Source organism: Rana temporaria, chromosome 2 (assembly GCF_905171775.1).
Source record: "Rana temporaria chromosome 2, aRanTem1.1, whole genome shotgun sequence".
Lineage (NCBI taxonomy): Eukaryota > Metazoa > Chordata > Amphibia > Anura > Ranidae > Rana > Rana temporaria.
Window position 1 is genome coordinate 279,496,492 of NC_053490.1, and position 19,626 is coordinate 279,516,117.

A 19,626-nucleotide genomic window follows, 5' to 3' on the forward strand; every position below is an offset into this window, starting at 1 on the left:
AACTTCAGCTTGGTCAATTAGGCTTTGACAGGAAAACCTGGAAGCTGATTGGTTTCTTTCTATGCATAGCTGCACACGATTTTGCACAATGCTGTTTAAGTAACTTATGAAAAGTCATGTTGTGTGAGACAGCAACAGGAGTCTAGCCTGTGTGAATGAAGCAACCTGTGTGCACATACAAGCGCATGCAAGGGGTTGATTTACTAAAACTGGTGCACAATTGGGTACAGCTGTGCATAGTAGCCAACCCACTTCTAACTTCAGCTTGCTTGATTAATCTTTGAAAACAAAAGACAGAAGCCGATTGATTTATATGCAGATTTTAGAAACTCAACCCCCACAGGCTATTACACAGGCACCAGGATGTACATGGGCAGAGGCGGCTCTTTAATTAGGCAAATTAGGGGGTCGCCTAAGGCCTCACATGCACAGGGGCCTCGTGGCTGCCTTACTGGCCCAATGCATTACCCCAGTTTTGAGGGACAGGGGACATGAACACTGCTGTGCTCAGGCAGCGTTAGGAGCCCTGACTCAGGAGCAGGGCTGCCAGTGTCCCTAACAACCAGTGAATATCAGTGACACCACCCCTTGTGATGTCAATGACCAAGCATGCCCTTAGTCAATGACGTCACAAGGGGCAGGTTCACCAGGTGACATCACCGGGTGCCCCCACCTCTTAGTTATTAAAGAGCAGGATCTGGGGACCGCCTTGTTAAAGGGGGCTTCTAGATTCTGATGAGCCCCCTGCCCACAGACCCCCACAACCACCGGCCAAGTTTTGTGGGGAAGAGGCTCTTGTCCTTGAATTATTTTTCTCAGTATGGGTGTGAGTGGCCTCACAAGGCCTCACAAAGCCTAGAGCCACCTCTGTACATGGGTCAGCATCTTAGTCAATAAAGTATATGCTTACCCAGGAAGATGCCTTAACAAAAATGGCGATGGCAGCCATAAGAGAACATATGGAGGCATTGTTTGGGGGGATCCCAGAGATTATAGAAACCTTTAATGTTACACTTAAATATTACTTAGAATGCTTGCTATTGACATAACATATATATTATACACCTGGCTCGCAGTCTCTGCACTAATTCATCCCAAAGGTGTTCTATTGGGTTGAGGTCAGGACTCTGTGTAGGCCAGTCAAGTTCCTCTACTGCATACTCTCTCATTCATGTCTTTATGGACCTTGCTTTGTGCACTGGTGCGCAGTCATGTTGGGACAGGAAGGGGCCATCCCCAAACTGTTCTCACAAAGTGGGGAGCATGAAATTGTGCAACATATTTTGGTATGCTGATACCTTAAAGGGGTTGTAAACCATCATGTTTTTTCATAGGATGCATTAAGGTGAAAAAACTCCTGTCACTGACCAGCCCCCCCCCCCCCCTTTTTTTTTACTCACCTAAGTCCTGTAATTCCCACGCCAGAGACACGCTCTTCCCTTCTGCCCGTTGTCTCGGCTCTTTTGGTAATATAGTGTATATACAGTATCTCAAAAACGAGAGTACACCCCTCAGATTTTTGTAAATATTTTATTATATCTTTTCATGTGGCGACACTGAAGAAATTACACTTTGCTACAATGTAAAGTAGTGATTGTACAGTGGGGCAAAAACTTATTTAATCAGACACCAATTGTGCAAGTTCTCCCACTTAAAAAGATGAGAGGCCTGTAACTATGAGAGACAAAATGTGCAAACAAATCCAGACAATCACTTTTTCTGATTTGGAAAGAATTTATTTGCAAATTATGGTGGAAAACAAGTATTTGGTCTCCTACAAACAAGCAAGATTTCTGTCTCTTACAGACCTGTATCTTCTCCTTTAGGGGCTCCTCTGTCCTCCACTCATTACCTGTATTAATGGCACCTGTTTGATCTTGTTATCAGTATAAAAGACACCTGTCCACAACCTCAAACAGTCACACTCCAAACTCCACTATGGTGAATACCAAAGAGCCGTCGAAGGACACCAGAAACAAAATTGTAGACCTGCACCAGGCTGGGAAGACTGAATATGCAAAAGGCAAGCAGCTTGGTGTGAAGAAATCAACTGTGGGAGCAATAATTAGAAAATGGAAGACATACAAAACCACTGAAAATCTCCCTTGATCTGAGGCTCCACTCAAAATCTCACCCCATGGGGTCAAAATGATCACAAGAACTGTGAGCAAAAACCACACTGGGGGACCTGGTGAATGACCTGCAGAGAGCTGGGACCAACGTAACAAAGGCTACCATCAGTAACACACTACACCGCCAGGGACTCAGATCCTGCAGTGCCAGACGTGTTCCCCTGCTTAAGCCAGTACATGTCCAGGCCCATCTGAGGTTCGCTAGAGAGCATTTGAATGATCCAGAATAGGATTGGGAGAGTGTCATATGGTCAGATGAAACCAAAGTAGAACTGTTTGGTAGAAACACAACTCGTTGTGTTTGGAGGAGAGAGAATGCTGAGTTGCAACCAAAGAACACCATACCTACTGTGAAGCTTGGAGGTGGCAACATCATGCTTTGGGGCTGTTTCTCTGCAAAGGGAACAGGCCGACTGATCTGTGTACATGAAAGAATGAATAGGGCCATGTATCGTGAGATTTTGAGTGCAAACCTCCTCCCATCAGCAAGGGCATTGAAGATGAAACGTGGCTGGGTCTTTCAGCATGACAATGATTCCAAACACACCGCCCGGGCAACAAAGGAATGGCTTCATAAGAAGCATTTCAAGGTCCTGGAGTGGCCTCTCCAGATCTCAACCCCATAGAAAACCTTTGGAGGGAGTTATAAGTCCATGTTGCCCAGCGACAGCCCCAAAACATCACTGCTCTAGAGGAGATCTGCATGGAGGAATGGGCCAACATACCAGCAACAGTGTGTGACAATCTTGTGAAGACTTACAGAAAATGTTTGACCTCTGTTATTGCCAACAAAGGATATATAACAAAGTATTCAGATGAACTTTTGATATTGACCAAATACTTATTTTCCACCATCATTTTCAAAAAAATTCTTTCCAAATCAGACAATGTGCTTGTCTGGATTTGTTTCCACATTTTGTCTCTCATAGTTGAGGTATACCTATGATGACAATTACAGGCCTCTCTCATCTTTTTAAGTGGGAGAACTTGCACAATTAGTGGCTGACTAAATACTTTTTTGCCCCACTGTACAACTTATATAACAGTGTTAATTTGCTGTCCCCTCAAAATGGCTCAACACAACAATTAATGTCCAAACCGCTGGCAACAAAAGTGAGTACCCTCCTAAGTGAAAATGTCCAAATAGGACCCAATTAGCCATTTCCCCCCCCCAGTGTCATGTGACTCGCTAGTGTTACAAGGAGCAGGTGTGTTAAATTTGGTGTTACAAGGTCGATATTTGCCAGCACACCAAGGATCAGCACAAAGTGCTGGGTAGTTAACTGCATGATCACAAGAAAAGTGCAACACTTCGGAGTCACGCAGGACCCCTTCGTCAGACATGTGATGCCGAAGGGGTCCTGCGTGACTCCGAAGCGTTGCGCTTTTCTTGTGTTGTGATCATGCAATAAACTACCCGTTCGGATGCCACTTTGTGCTGATCCTTGGTGTGCTGGCAAATATCTACCTTGTGACTTGAACCAGTATCCAGCTGGTTGTTGCTACAGCACCCTATTTCTGAGAGCTTATACCAGAAACGTGTGCGGTGGGAATATGAAACATGAAACATTAAAGTTGGTGTTATCGCTCTTACTCTCTCATACTGGTCACTGGATGTTCAACATGGCACCTCATGGCAAAGAACTCTCTGAGGATCTGAAATCAAGAATTGTTGCTCTACATAAAGATGGCCTAGGCTGCTAGGCTGTAAGAAGATTGCCAAGACCCTGAAACTGAGCTGCAGTATGGTGGCCAAGACCATACAGCGGTTTAACAGGACAGGTTCCACTCAGAACAGGCTTCACCATTGTCGACCAAAGAAGTTGAGTGCACGTGCTCAGTGTCAGATCCAGTGGTTGTCTTTGGGAAATAGACATATGAGTGCTGCCAGCATTACTGCAGAGGTTGAAGGGATGGGGGGGTCAGCCTGTCAGTGCTCAGACCATACGCTGCACACTGTATTAAATCAGCCTGCCTGTCGCCCCAGAAGAAAGCCTCTTCTAAAGATGATGCACAAGAAAGCCTGCAAACAGTTTGCTGAAGACAAGCAGAATAAGGACATGGATTACTGGAACAATGTCCTGTGGTCTGATGAGACCAAAATAAACGTATTTGGTTCAGATGGTGTCAAGCATAAGTGGTGGCAACCAGGTGAGGAGTACAAAGAAAAGTGGGTCTTGCCTACAGTCAAGCATGGTGGTAGGAGTGTCTGGGGCTGCATGAGTGCTGCCGCCACTGGGGAGCTACAGTTCATTGAGGGAACCATGAATGCCAACATGTACTGCAACTTACTGAAAAAAGAACATGAACCCTCTCTTAGAAGACTGGGCCGCAGGGCAGTATTCCAAAATGGAAATGTCCCCAAACACACCTCCAAGATGACCACTGCCTTGCTAAAGAAGCTGAGGGTAAAGGTGATGGACTGGCCAAGCATGTCTCCATACCTAAATCCTATTGAGTATCTGTACAAGCTGTACACTCACTACCTTGTAGCAAAGTGTAATTTCTTCAGTGTTGTCACATGAAAAGGTATAATAAAATATTTACTAAAATGTAAGGGGTGTACTCACTTTTATGAGATACTGTGTATATATATATATATATCTATATATCTATATCTATCTATATATATCTATATATATATATATATATATATATATATATAGATATATATATATATATATCTCCATCCTTAGCCGCAGCCAGTCTCCTTATTTACAAAACAGAAGCAGGAAATAATCTGCGATACAGTTTGCTAGAAAAAAAAATGGAACGCAAACAAGTTTTGCAGAAGAACTCTACTAAACACGTGTTACTTGTAACTGATCAAATAACATAACTTAAAAGGAAAGTCATGAACACACGAAAAGTTTTTTCTTATAGGGTTCATACAGCATCAACAATCTTACATGTGAGGAAGAACACAATGGTGTGGCATATGAACCTCATATATGATTGTGTATGAACTCAAGACTTTGAGTCATAAATATTGTTTGGATCTCATTATCTTCACACAATCCCTCCTTCACATCATAGTCATTGATGTGAGAGGAGTTTATAGAGGAATTTGGAGTGGAACACATTTTTTTGGACATTATCACACGTTGCTGTGCGTTTTTTTTTTTTGCCTATTATTATAGTATTATAGTGCACGTACTGTCATTTGGGTTCACCCTTTTACTACGTTTATTTGTGGTTACATGGATTCACTCTTACAGATGCAATTATCCACATTTTGCTTCATCATATATGATTGTGTATGAACTCTAGACATTGAGTCATAAATATTGTTTGGATCTCATTATCTTCACACATCCCCTCCTTCACATCATAAGTCATTGATGCGAGAGGATTATAAAGAGGAATTTGGAGTGGAACACATTTTTGGACATTATCACACGTTGCTGTGCGTTTCTTGTCTATTTTATTTATTTATTTACTGCAAGCGCCACTACACCCCCTCTTTCTTATATGAACCTTGACTGTTCTGTGTGTCAATCATGCAATGGTGGGGTATACACAGACACAGCATGCCATCCAATGATACCCAATTATCATAAAGCACAACAAGCACAGTATTGTGGGTGTCTGCTTTAACAGCTGAACAAATTTGCATATCAGCAGTCTGCCAGCTCCAAAAATTGAGACAAAACTGTTTTTATTTGAAAATAAGATATCTGAACAGCTCTGACTTTGGATGGTATAAAACAAGTTTTTGTTTAGACAAGCATTTTTTTTTTAGCTAAAACAAATTATAAGCCTGTTCAAAATTTAACATTTTAATTTTGAAACATTAGACTACATTCAGAGTTTCAGACATATTCCCTGTGGTCAATGCTATATTGCCACTAGCCGCTATTAATAAAGATACGAATTTACCTCTACATGATGGGCGAGGGTAGTTCCAGGCTGGCTTTCCATCTCCTCCCATTACACAGGTTAGTGTGGAAGCTCCATTAACATCATAGCCGCTGTCACAGTAATATGTCACAGTGGAGCCAAGCTTTAGGTCACTCCCAACACGGGACCCATTTTTTATTGCACCTGGGTCAAAGCAGGATTCCCTGGGGTTTTCTGGAAGGCAAAATAGAAAAATGTTCACTCAAAAATTCCCTAGTGTCTACAGATTATGATATGTGGTGATGTTTTATATTATTTTTGTCCTTATGTATAAGCATCGGCCTGACATTTTAGATCAGGGGTCTCCAAACATTTCAGTATGTGGGCTACATTGCATATTTTACTAAACATTTATAAATTACGGTAGTGAAAATCTATATGAATGAATACATTTTAATTGGAGCTATATGAATGAATACATTTTAATTGGAGCGTGATATGATTTGGTAGAACATAGTAAGGCAAAGCAAAGACATTCCAAGTGAACTTTACTTGAGCCATTTATAAAGGTGGAACAAAAATAAATTCAGTCTGCACCTTTGTTACCAGAGTTCCCTCTTATATCAAGGTCCCCATTAGAGTCCACCTTATATCAGTGTCCTCATTAAAGTCTCCCGGTACATCAGTGTGTGTGTGTGACATGTATTCACTATACCCTGCAAGTAGGCACTGCTGTGTCACACATTTCACAGAGCCTGCCTTCTGAACTACAGAGGAGCGAGAGGAGGAGTTTCAGTAGGCGGAGTCGGTAAGGAATCACTGCTTACAGGCAGCAAGGTACCATGGGATATATAGTCATTAGTAATCAAAAGTAAACAGCAGAGGACATGTTGCAAAGCATGCAGGGAATACAGGAAGTTGTGGAAAGAGATGGCAGACAGGCAGAACTCACAACATAAAGGCAGATTTTTCAAGAAGGGTTTTATTGGATTGTCAATAACTATTGTCTGTATAGTTAGTACAATGCTGATGTTACAAAATGAAAGGGAAGTTAATCCTTAGGAGCTGACAGCATGCAAATATGCGGCCTCTCGGCAGGCTGGCCTTGGTGCCGAGAGGCTGCATATTTGTGTACTAATTAGCATACATTGATGTGCCGAGACTGCACTCCCGGCATAGTTAATGGTGGCTAACGGAAAGAAGTGATCGGGACCTTTCTGATCATATGACCACCGTAACAGAGAATTTAGGTGGTCACATGATCATAAACCCCACCTCCCAGCATCTAAAATCCGGGAGGTACCGATGTAAAGGGGTTATTTTGGTTGAAAAAAGATGCAAGTCCATCAAGTTCAACCAACAGAAAAAAAAAAACCTAGACACAAACCGAAAACCTTCATATACACTATCCTATACAAACAGTTGATCCGGAAGAAGGCAAAGAAAGAAAGAAAAACAAAGCATGATCCAATTTGCTCTAGCGGGGGAAAAAAATCTTCCTGATCCCCCAAGAGGCAGTTGGACATCTCCTAGATCAACTTTACCTATACATATTAGTATCCAGTTACATTATGTACATTTAAGAAAGAATCCAGGCCTTTTTTCAAACAATCTACTGAGCTGGCCAGAACCAGGGAGCGTACTTTTTCACAGCTCTTTCTGCAAAAAATCCTTCCTGTATTTGGAGATTAAATGTGATAGTTGGTGGGGTATCTGTGTGCCAGCACCAAAAGTATGTACTTGTATGTATTTGCAATCCTAAGATCATATGAGAAGCTATTGTCATGTGCATTACTTTCCCCTGAATACAATTGAATTTCTACAAGGTGAGTGGAAAGTGAAGGTTAAAGAGCACCGTTACTTGGAGACGCCTCACAGTTTCAGGTAGATGTAGAATTCTCCCACTGTACAGAAAGGTTGTGGGAAATAAAGGTGAGATATGCAGATCATATTCTGTTATAAAACGGAAAATATAGGAGTATGCCCAAAGAATATAATAGAATACAATTATCTTCCTCCCTGCCACCTCGCTTGCTAATCTGCTCGCTAGTTAAACATTCAACACGTCTCCAGGAGTTATCATTTGGGATTTTGTAATGGTATGCATTTTAAACTGACAGAAGTCACTGTTCTGACCCCAGAATGTGACTTTCTGGGTCACATTAGGAAAACGATAAGAGAGACTGCAATGCAGAGAGATTCAAAATTCATGGCTCCTCACTTGCTGTAGATTGTTATCACTAAACTGCTGAAATCATTAAGCATCATTAGCATCTTATAATAACGATTGTATACCAAGAAAAAAAAACCTTACTCTGGAGCTCTGTACTTACAAAGCAGTTCATGTGCAGCTCATGTGGAGACAGCCATAAAGCATGGAATCCGCTCAGACATAAAAGTGTTTCACTGAAGTGTGACAGAGCTTTCAACAGCGCGCACACAATAGAATACCCCCTACGGAGCGAAATCCTAAACCTCCGCTTATATCAGGCCTATTTTTCCTATTACTAGCTTTGAAAGTAGGTATTTTTTAATATCTTAAAATGAATCCTTAATATGACATAATACATCCCTTGAAGGAGTTTCACTAAGAACTCACTATTGTGTGAATGAAAAGTATGTCCTCTCAGCTTGCATCAGGGTTAAAATGACATCCTTTCAACATAGACTCATACATTCCTATAACAAGATGATTCCTAAATTGGTAATATTCAATGATGCTTTGAACAACAATAGCCTTGGGTCTTTTCTGTGCATTACTGAAAGATGGTATTACATTACAATGGTACATAAAACTCAAACGCAGGAATTCTAAAGAAAATGTCAATCCCAGTCCAAGGACCTGTATGGTGCCCATGTTCCATTACCGACCTGCATTGTAAGGTTAGGTAACACTAATGCGCTATTTGTTTAACTGTAATAGTCAAGCAATCCACATATACATAGATGAGGAAAAATCCACCAAAGTGAAATAAAGTCTCTAAAAGTGATATTTAAACCAATTGTAAATAATCATACTCCTCCTGTGCAAATCCCAAAAGGAGCCACTGTTGTGAAAAAAATCTATGCCCCCAGGATACATACATTTCTTACTAGAGAGATTGGATCTCAGGTAGATGAGATCCAATGAGCTCAGCTGATACACTGCCAAACACCCTGAGATATCACGTCAATCTGTGAGGTTTCTATCATCATTATTTGTTCTATGGCTCTGCCAAATGGGTTTCCTTTTCTGCTCCACATCAGCATCACAAGTGGTCAGGTTTTTTTTTCTCAGAAAATGGGTGCAGGAACTTAACCTCCCCCCCCCCAACACACACACACACACACACCTTCTTTCAAATCACATCAAATAGTGGATGTGGTTAAATTTCACTAACATTGGGAGGATCTTAAAGGGACATTAAATTCCAGGACTGCATTATGTACAGACGTAGTGCCGAGGTGCGCTAGATGTGCTAGGTGCTGAGATGGGGAGGGGGTGCTACTGTCAGGGCTTTGACTAGAACCTGGGGCCTCTGCTTTGTCTAGCAATGTCTCTTCTTGCTGGGCTACATAAGATGCTGACCAACACCCTGTCTGATCCATTGGAAAACCCTGCCTTGTGCCTTGACCTCTGCTGAACATTGAACTCTTTGCTTCTCCCATGAACTTCCTGATTTAAGTTCATTGTGTCGACGTATATGTATGTGCGGCCGTCGGCAAGTGGTTAAAGGGAGACAACACCTTGGAAAGTAGTCTGTGCATGTGAGACTATATGGCTGACTATCAGCATATAGTGCACACCCGGCTCCACTAATGAGAAATATTTCTTACAATTAATACTTGTGTCTACCACACAACTATTCAAAAGACTAGGGTCTTGATTTACTAGAACTGGAGAGGGCAAAATCTGGCACAGCTCTGCATGGTAGCCAATCAACTTCTAACTTCAGCTTGTTCAGTTAAGCTTTGACAAAAATAAAACGTGGAAGCTGATTGGTTTCTATGCAGAGCTGCACTAGCTTTTGCACTTTTTAGCAGAACTGCATCATTGTGGCGGAAAGATCGGACACTTTTGACATTTTTTTGGGACCACTGACATTTATACAGTGATCAGAGCTAAAGATAGCTATTGATTACTGTATAAATGTCACTGGCAGAGAAGGGTTGATTAACCACTTCCCGACCTCCTCAGGTACATTTACGTCGGCAGAATGGCACGGACAGGCACAATCACGTACCTGTACGTCCTCTGCTAGACGTGGGTGGGGGGTCCGATCGGGACCCCCCCCCCGGTACATGCGGAGGTCGGGTCCGCTCGGGGAGCGATCCGGGACGAGGGCGTGGCTATTTGTTTTTAGCCGCTCCGTCGCGATCGCTCCCCGGAGCTGAAGAACGGGGAGAGCCGTGTGTAAACACGGCTTCCCCGTGCTTCACTGTGTCGGCGCATCGATCGTGTCATCCCCTTTATAGGGAGACTCGATCAATGACGTCATTCCTACAGCCACACACCCCTACACTAGTAAACACATACACAGTGATCCCTAACTCCTACAGCGCCCCCTGTGTTTAACTCCCAAACTGCAACTGTCATTTTCACAATAAACAATGCAATTTAAATGCATTTTTTGCTGTGAAAATGACAATTGTCCCAAAAATGTGTCAAAATTGTCCGAAGTGTCCGCCATAATTTCGCAGTCACAAAAAAAATCGCCGATCGCTGCCATTAGTAGTAAAAAAAAAATAATAAATAAAAATGCAAAAAAACTATCCCCTATTTTGTAAACGCTATAAATTTTGTGCAAACCAACCGATAAACGATTATTGCGATTTTTTTTACCAAAAATGGGTAGAAGAATACGTATCGGCCTAAACTGAGGAAAAAAAAAATGTTATATATGTTTTTGGGGGATATTTATTACAGCAAAAAGTAAAAAATATTGCATTTTTTTCAAAATTGTCGCTCTATTTTTGTTTATAGCGCAAAAAATAAAAACCGCAGAGGTGATCAAATACCACCAAAAGAAAGCTCTATTTGTGGGGAAAAAAAGACGCCAATTTTGTTTGGGAGCCACGTCGCACGACCGCGCAATTGTCTGTTAAAGCGACGCAGTCCCGAACTGTAAAAACCCCTTGGGTCTTAAGGCAGCATTTTGGTCCGGGGCTTAAGTGGTTAAGGGGTTAAATGTGTTCCCTCATGAGTGTTGTACTGTGGGGGGATGGACTGACTGGGGGAGGAGACTGTTCTTAATTACTAGGAACAGCAGATCTGTCTTTCCTCCCCTGTCAGAATGGGGATTTGTGTGTTTACATACACAGATACCCATTATGGCTCTCGTGCCCGTGATAGTGTGCACCTGCTAAGGCTCTTAAATGAGTCAATGTACAGGTATGGTGATTCACGGGAACGAGCCAACCTGCCCCCGTAAATATGCGTGATCTGGTCGGCAAGTGGTTAAAAACATTATGTCTGCATGTCCTCATTAGATCCAGTCTGCTACACAAATATTGATTTGTAAATCCTTGTAGCACAGAGACAGAGAGGCGAGTTAGTCCCAGAGTCCCTGCATGTTAGGGGAGAAGTGTAACATCAGGAGGACTAGATACCTGACCACAGAGTAAGAGAACCTATCTTTAGCCCATAGACGATAGCACAGAAAACTCAGTGATCACTGCTAAACTTTTGCACCAACTGCAACTTGTAAACTTAAAAGCCTGCAAAATAACTTTTTTCTACTTGCTTCCTCTGTGGTACTGATCTGGTTGATCCCCCAACCTCCTGATTCTCCACGCCATACAAGGTTCCTTTATTGCAGATAACACCTTGATTAGCATTTGGAAATATGTGCCTAATCATCCATCTTAACTCGCCCTATATATAGGTACTATTGCCATGCTTTTTGATAAAGAGAGGATATTAAGGTTTCAAAGGCAAATTTTATGCTATGCAGACTTTGGATTATTAGTCATTAAGATGCGTCCTTTTCTGGGCCGAATTTCTCTCCTTTCAATTAAACTAATATCTGGAGCTGGAGAACAGAAGTCACATTTTATAACCAAAATGAAACATTCATCATACCTATTTAAAGATGATAAAAGCTATTAGGTGAAATATTGAACATAACATTAACCTTTCTGTTCTGTTCTCTACAAATGAAGTTATAACTTCTCTAATGTTATGAAACAATAAACTAGCCTAATCTCAGGAGTAATTAATGATATTCCTTTGTGGATAAAAGCAGCTCTGTCTGTACATTTATTAAAATCACAGCTTAACCTGTAACACACCTTTATCTGCTTCTGGGTACCCTTTGCTGTAATATTTCCTTATACCAGTCTCACAACATTTTATTACTGCTGTAAATTCTAAAAAGGAAATGTGCCACCTATACCCTTCAAAAGGGAATGGCATCTGAAAACTGCATGTGTCAAAAAGGCTATCAATATTTAGTAAATTAGATACTGGTTCTGAAGAAAGGACTGATGACATTGTGATGCTTCAGAAACAGCTGTCTATATCAGAAAGTTTCTAAGATGCATGATGAGCATACTAAACACCAGTAAATGAACATTTCGCACTTATGTATATGTGCCCTGAATATGAATTACTACTGACGTATAAAAAACAAATAAAGGATTAAAGATTATTGCCACCGCTTTACTATATTGGGAAAAGTAATTATTTATCATGTTATGGGGGAGAATCTAGCTACGAAGAGGAACATTTATATATATTTATAAGGCTTAGAAAGTATATAATTGTATGTGGAGACTATAGGGCAGACTGAGCAGTGTGTGGGCAACAGAAAAAGTTGTTTGAGAAATCAGCAACTTATGATGTTATAAAAAGTAATTGGAAAGGCATCATATGATGAAGAGCCCAAATCATCCATCAATCCCAGCTTTACAGTCTTATATATTTAATGACAATTGCTAATATAATATAATTTTTCTTCCCATGTTTATCTGCGGTCATATGATCGTTAACCCTGCTGCTCAGTCCTTCCTTCTCGAGTAGAGGATAGAGCTTTCTCTGTGGACTGACATCAGTACAGAAATGGACATCACCAACTTAGGACTCCACTGCCCCTGTTTTTTTCCCACAGCTCTAACAGCTTTCCACACTGTGCACTGGATGAAGGATCCGGCGTATTTGCATACCATTGAAAAGGCGCTACTTGTGGGTTTCAACACACTTTGCATTAAGGTAAATAGTATGCCGCTTCCTCCTAGCCCCCCCCCACAAAACTTACCTGAGCCCAATCTTGATCCATAGATGTGCATGAGAGAGCTGCTCTCCCAGCACTCTGGGAGCGAGGGGGAAACACATGGACTTATGGGCACACAGAGCTTGTTTTGGGAGCAAGCATGCATGAGTCCCCCCTTAGTAAGCGGCTTGCACTCAGCAGGGGATAGGAGCTAGGAGCGCCAGCAGGAGACCCCAGAAGAGGAGGATCAAGGCTGCTCTGTGCAGAACAATTGCACGTAGGTATAACGTGTTTGTTATTTTCTTTTTAAATCGTATATTTAGTATCACATTTACTTTTTACTATGCATCTACCTTTAACCCCCCGCCCTGCCCAAGGCTTAAGATGACTATACACTGTGCAAATTTCCTCCACTTCCTGATCAACTGAACCATATATGCTAAGTGGGTGGCTTTGTCGTCTCCCTTCCACCCAATGTCCTTTTTTGAAAGAATACAATATGCTGGCACAGGGGAACTGTCTATCCACTGTTAGCGTGGATCAAGGGATCTGTTAGATTTTTACATTCAGCTTGTAGTCTGAATGAAAAAAATCGAATAGTATATATCCAGCTTTATAAACACATGTCCATGCGTCTCAGGAAGCTTTGATGTTTTCCAAAATTGTTATCTCTCCAGAGGTCTCCTGTCTGGCTATGGCTGGCTGTGGAGAAGATATACACCAATGGGGACATATTATAAACAGCCTACCTATAGGAATGAAATAAGAAAAACTGTCTTGCCAGGAAATGTCAGGAGTGGCATTTGTGACAGTAAGTATAAGGCACTGGAGGGGGAGAAAGGGAATGGTATGGGGAAAGTGATGGTCATCTAAAGGATAACTGTACTAAAAGTACTATTATTCATTCACAAACCTACCTTTTGGGCCATGCTCACGACTTGTAACGACATACATCATACTGTGACATTTGTATTAATATTTGTGCCCCTTTATTTGTTATGTGAGTAATTAAAATATTTGTGATCAAGTAGAGTAAGAAAATCTAGCTATTAGAGTAGTTCTGTACAGTAACCACACTCTAATCTCTTAAGCTGTTACTTTGGGCTTTACAAGTACATCGATCACACGGTCCTCTTTAGTAGAAGAAATTAGACTACCAAAAAGAAGAAGTACCTAAGCTAGTTAATGAGCTACTAAAATGCACTTTCTGTTAATAACTACTTATTGGTTAATGTTCTGTTAAAGGCAATTGCAAAGACAAGAATGATTATTCAAATGACAAGAAAATGGTATGTAAAATATGTAGCAAAATGTAAGATAATACCTGTGTAGTCAATGACAAAGCCTCCACTGCTAACGGAGGCATCACTGCGAAAAGCAATGAACAGGCTGTTGCTGCTGCTTTCTATCCGATCAGGAAGTTGGGAGCCAAAAAAACTTCCTATTAGTGCGCTCAGTGAGTCTGGTCCATCATAGATGTGCAGAAAATCGTAACCAGGTTCCAGATTAAACCTGTAATAAAAGACAAAGGATAAATGTTGTAAAATTATGTCTATTTTATCTCTCATATTTTTCTGAAACCTTCATTCTTCCTCAGTCTGGATAATAGCTTAAGAAGACACTGTCACCAGCCTAAAACAATGCAGGTAAAACACAAAAGAACCAAATCTTTGAAATGTTTTCTTGCAATGGTTTCCTATTCACTTGCAATGTTCCTTTAAACTATCTAGCGACAATATCCCAGCAGACCCCACCCCCCCATGCAATGTCTCAGGAAGTACTGATTGGCCTCCCATCTGATAGTGCAAGCACAGTTCTGGCTCCAAAGCAACTTGGCTAAGGATGGGCAAATCCGCCTGAGTTCCATTTGCAGGGATTTCACCAAATCATGTTTTATATTCATTAAACCCCAGCTTAGCAGCAAATTCCATCAAAGTCTGTTAAAAAAAAAAAAAAAAAGGAGAAAAGCCAATCTTTCAAAAAACAAGTGTGTTTTGGTTAAAAAAATTGCAGACAGCAGCAGCTTCCCAATCTGCTTTCAAAATATTAATATCATTTAAAATGGTGGATTGACTGGAAGTAGTAGTAGTCCTAAAATACTGCAATCTTTAATTTCCACCAGTACACTTGAAACTGACTACAATTGGATCCAGAAGAGTTATTCTAGCACTCCATTCCAAGCAGGGTTGCGAACCCTACAAAGATTCACAGACGATTTGTAAAAATCTGATTTCAGAGCTAAATGTCTGTTATGGACATAACATGTCTGTACAAACACTGCAGACAGTGTAGCCAGGGGTGGTGCCAGGAGATGCATGGGTCAAACGGTCCATCCATCTTACATCACACCAACTGTAAAGTGCCATCTCTCATCTGACGTTGCCACTGCCAGCTCTAATAGTTGGTTGCTAGGACCCTCTGGCATCCTAACAACCAACCAAATGCTTTCTCGGCCCCCAACAGTCAGATTAAGAGAATCAAACTTCCTCTTCCTGCTGCCAGTGCCCTGCCTCCCAATTTTCACTTGTACCTAAGGGTCTGCACTAACAGCCTGAGAAGCACTAGGATGTCACAGTGTACAGTGGGCAGCAGCTGCCATCTAGAGATGCAAAAAATAAATAAATACTAAAACTATTTCAGGTCTGGCTGTCTAAACTGCACTTCACTTTCAATACCTCTCACATTGTGGAAAACCCCTCTCCCTAGTGGACATTTCTAGGTCTGGGCTGCCCCAGAGTGGTAGATTCAAAGCCACCATTTTTTTTCTCTTATTTATTTTAACTTATTGTTTTTATTATTTTTATTTTCATAGTATTTAGACTTTTTTTTTATTTTGATCTCTATTTTTGATATTGGTACAGTGCTGCATACAGCAGAGGGTAGGAATGTCTGCAATGCCTCTGCTTTGCTAGCATGATCATTCTCCTCCCAGGCACTTGACAGGCAGTTGTATTTTTTAAATGTAGTTCATTATAGTCAGGGCACTGGATGCATAGCTGCAGGGAGAAAACCTACTACCTTAGGCTGCCAGCCTTTTCACAAAGCGTGGGGAAGGGCAGACAGCAGCAAATGGAATGGGGAAACTTTACAGCCCATGGGATGTTCTGAAAGCAGCAAAAATTTAACAGAGAATTCTATAGGCCTTAGGTTGCCCACCTTTTCGTAAATAAGTACTTCCAAAAAAACATTAATAATAAACAAGCTTAAAAGGATTGGTGGAGGTGAAGATGCAGCCTCATGGAGGTAGTAGGTGCCAAGCATTGCTAATATGGTGTGTTCCACCTCCTCCACCTCCTTCTCCCACTACTACTCCTTCACCTTCTCCCCTTGTTTGATTATGGCATGAGAGGTGGCTTTGGTGAACTGGGCATTTTTTTCACCAGTGAATTATTATCTAGGGTGCCTGTCCATTTTGACACACTATGAAGAAGCAATTACAATGGTGAGCTGTTATGAGGTAGGGATTAGTGGCACATTTTTTATTGTGTTCCTCATAGAGTACACATTGCATGACTTTAGCACAAAGTTCCTGGTCTGAAGTAGGGAAACCTGTTTGGGTGGCAACTTTCTAATAACAGAATTTCTCTGCCTTTTATTTCAATTCTGTTTCATGTTCAGAATAGCATGTTAGGGTAATTCTTCCCAATCACACAGTCAGTTAAAAATGAAAGTACCATACAGGAATTTTATACTTCCTTATCCTTTCATCGGACACTCTCATCGGTGTCGGCTATGCTCCGAATCTGCAGACGGAGGAAAATCCCATTTTTCCATCCGTCTGCAGAGCGGATCGGGTGAACACGGACAGATGGTCCGTGTTTATCCAATCCCCTCATAGGGGAGAGCGGAGATCTGACAGGGTGGTCCCCGCACAGTGTGCGGGGACCCCCCTGTCATCTGCCGGCTCAGTGGGGATCAACGGAGCGATCCCCCATGAGCAAGCGGATACACATGTACGGAACCTCACGGGATCTGTACATGTGAAAGGGACCTTTAGGTGAAAGATTTAACACCGCTCTATTTTCCTATTATGTATGTATTTAAACCTTGTAGAAATAAGATTTTCCTACTTCCATCATATCCTGTTATTATGAAAACTGTATACCAATGTAATCATGTGCTTGCTTTATAATGCTGATATTTACATGATCGTCATTCCTGTTTTCTTTCCCTAGCCTAGACCATAAGAGCAGACTTCCGATTTGCAGAAATTAGAATGCTACTTCGGTAGAAAATGCTACATGCAAATTTCAAAGCAGTACAAGGCTTGCTTCTGTTCAGTGTAATTTTTCCCTGAAAGTGCAACTATATGTAACTCCTTCTATAATATGCAAGTGTACGGTATACACAGCATACTTGCAATTAATAGCAGATTCACCTCTCTGATTGCCTTTTTTTAAATACTAACAATTCAGAGCTGTCCTTTGCGGTCTCCTGCTGCATTCACCTTTTTGGCTGCTTCATCTGATTTGCTCCTTCTTCAACAAACAGCTGCCACTTGAGATGTTCCTCTTGGCACCTGGTTCCATTCTCAGCATGTTACCATTGCTGGGAATGGACCAAAAGTGTACAGTGCACTGAATAACAAGTGCTGTACAAAAAAATAGCTAGGAACAGGAGGAACATTTTTTGGGGGCAGAAGAAACATGAAAAAGGTTTTTTTTTTTTGTTTTGCCCCCCAGAAAAATATCTCCTAAACAGTTTTTGTTTGTAAAGTTCTGCTTTAGGTTTCAGTAACAATCAAAACTCAAATAAAACTCACTACTTTAGTCCCTGAGGATACCAAGACATACAGTATAAGAACCAGGCAGATAATTTAGATCATCAGTCCACACCCAAAACTAAGATATCAGTATTGTAAGGAACTGTTTTTTTTTTTAGTTCAGAGAAGTGGTAATCCCTTTTTAAAGCCGATTTATTCTGGATTGTCACTTTTCTCAGTAAGTACTTGGGGAAATGTTTTGTTACAGGTATATGCCACATACACCTTCAGAAAATTCATGTAAGGAGCTGAGCCCACAGTAAGAGATGGAAGTACAGCGGGTTTTTCCTTTGAGGCACTGATGAAAACATTTCTCGAAGATGACATAATGTGACCTTGTTTTACTTCCCGCTGAACCATTACCAGTGTGTGCATTACTTTGTAGCTACACCAAGACAAAACATGTAGCTAAACATGGTAAAAGAAAGTTTGATATACTTTCTGAACTCAACTCTTTCTGGAACATACTGTAGTTCATGACAAAGTTCAAAAACTCACTATGGTAGATCTAATGGTAGATCCTTCTACTTACCTCCTCCTTCCAGTGGACATAAATAAAATACATAAATACATAACTTCCCTGACCTTACACCCACTGATGCACCAAAGGTTGCATTTTACTTCACTGGAAACAGACAAATCCTTTTTTTAAAAAAAACTTAGCTTCTTAATACCAAATTAAATCATACAAAAGGAAAACCGGACATCTACTATAATACAGACTGTCTTGACTACCTTGGATCTCTTACAAAACTACTGATCTTTGTCAACTAAAGGTTGCAACTAAAGGTTCGTTTTAGGAGGGGAGTCTGATATAATGAAGGCACTGATGTAAGAGTGGACATGGAAGTAAAGGTTGACACTGATGTGAGGAAGGACACTGATGTAAAAGGTGGATACTAATATAAGGTGGGGCATTGATATAAAGGAGACACTGATATAAGGTGGGACTCTGATGTAAAAGGGTATTCTAAAGATAGGAGGGTATCTGATGTTAGAGGGGATTCTAAAGATAGGAGGGTATCTCATGTTAGAGGGGATTCTAAAGTAATGGGGGCACTAATGTAAGGGGGGATTCTGAAGAAAGGGGGTAACTGATGTAAGGGGGATACTGATGTAAGGGGGGCATTGATGTAAAGGGAGCATTAATGTAATGGGGGCATTGATGTACTGTAAGGGGGACACTGATGTGAGGGGGGGCAATGATGTAAGTGGGACACTAATGTAAGGGGGGCATTGATGTAAGGGGGACACTGATCTGGGGGAGGGGCATTGATGTAAGGTGGATACTGATGCAAGAGGGCATACTGAAGTAATATAATAACATTGTAAAAATACAATTGTAAAAAACAATAACAAATTTAAATAATAAAAAAAACGACTGACATCATCTATTTTTTTGGGGGGTGGGGGTGGGAATGGAGTATTTGTCCGGGTGAAAGAACGTCTAGCTGTGCCACTAACGAATAGGATTGTTTCTTAACTTTTATTATTGAGTTATTATTGTGACTGTTTATGTAGATTTTTCTTGTTTCAATGATTTGCTGCTGTCATAAACCTGGGACAAATTGTGTAAGTATGAATTGTACTATATGATAGGAAGATACTCTAGAGGATTAAAAAAAAAAAAACACGTGGGTAATGCAAGAAGGCTCTGTAAATATAATTAGAAAGCTCCTCTTAAAGCCAATGAAAAAGTAGA

The 19,626-nt window shown here is 41.0% G+C and overlaps 1 protein-coding gene across 1 annotated transcript in view; it reads right to left on the reverse strand.

Moving 5' to 3' along the window:
• CSMD2 (CUB and Sushi multiple domains 2) overlaps positions 1-19,626 on the reverse strand; it is a 1,186,454-nt gene that overhangs the window by 142,002 nt on the left and 1,024,826 nt on the right. The window contains exons 29-30 of the mRNA XM_040337101.1: positions 14,487-14,674; positions 6,012-6,206 (exon numbers count right to left, since the gene is read on the reverse strand). Coding sequence (XP_040193035.1) covers positions 6,012-6,206; positions 14,487-14,674 — 383 coding nt within the window. The remainder of the gene's footprint in view (positions 1-6,011; positions 6,207-14,486; positions 14,675-19,626) is intronic.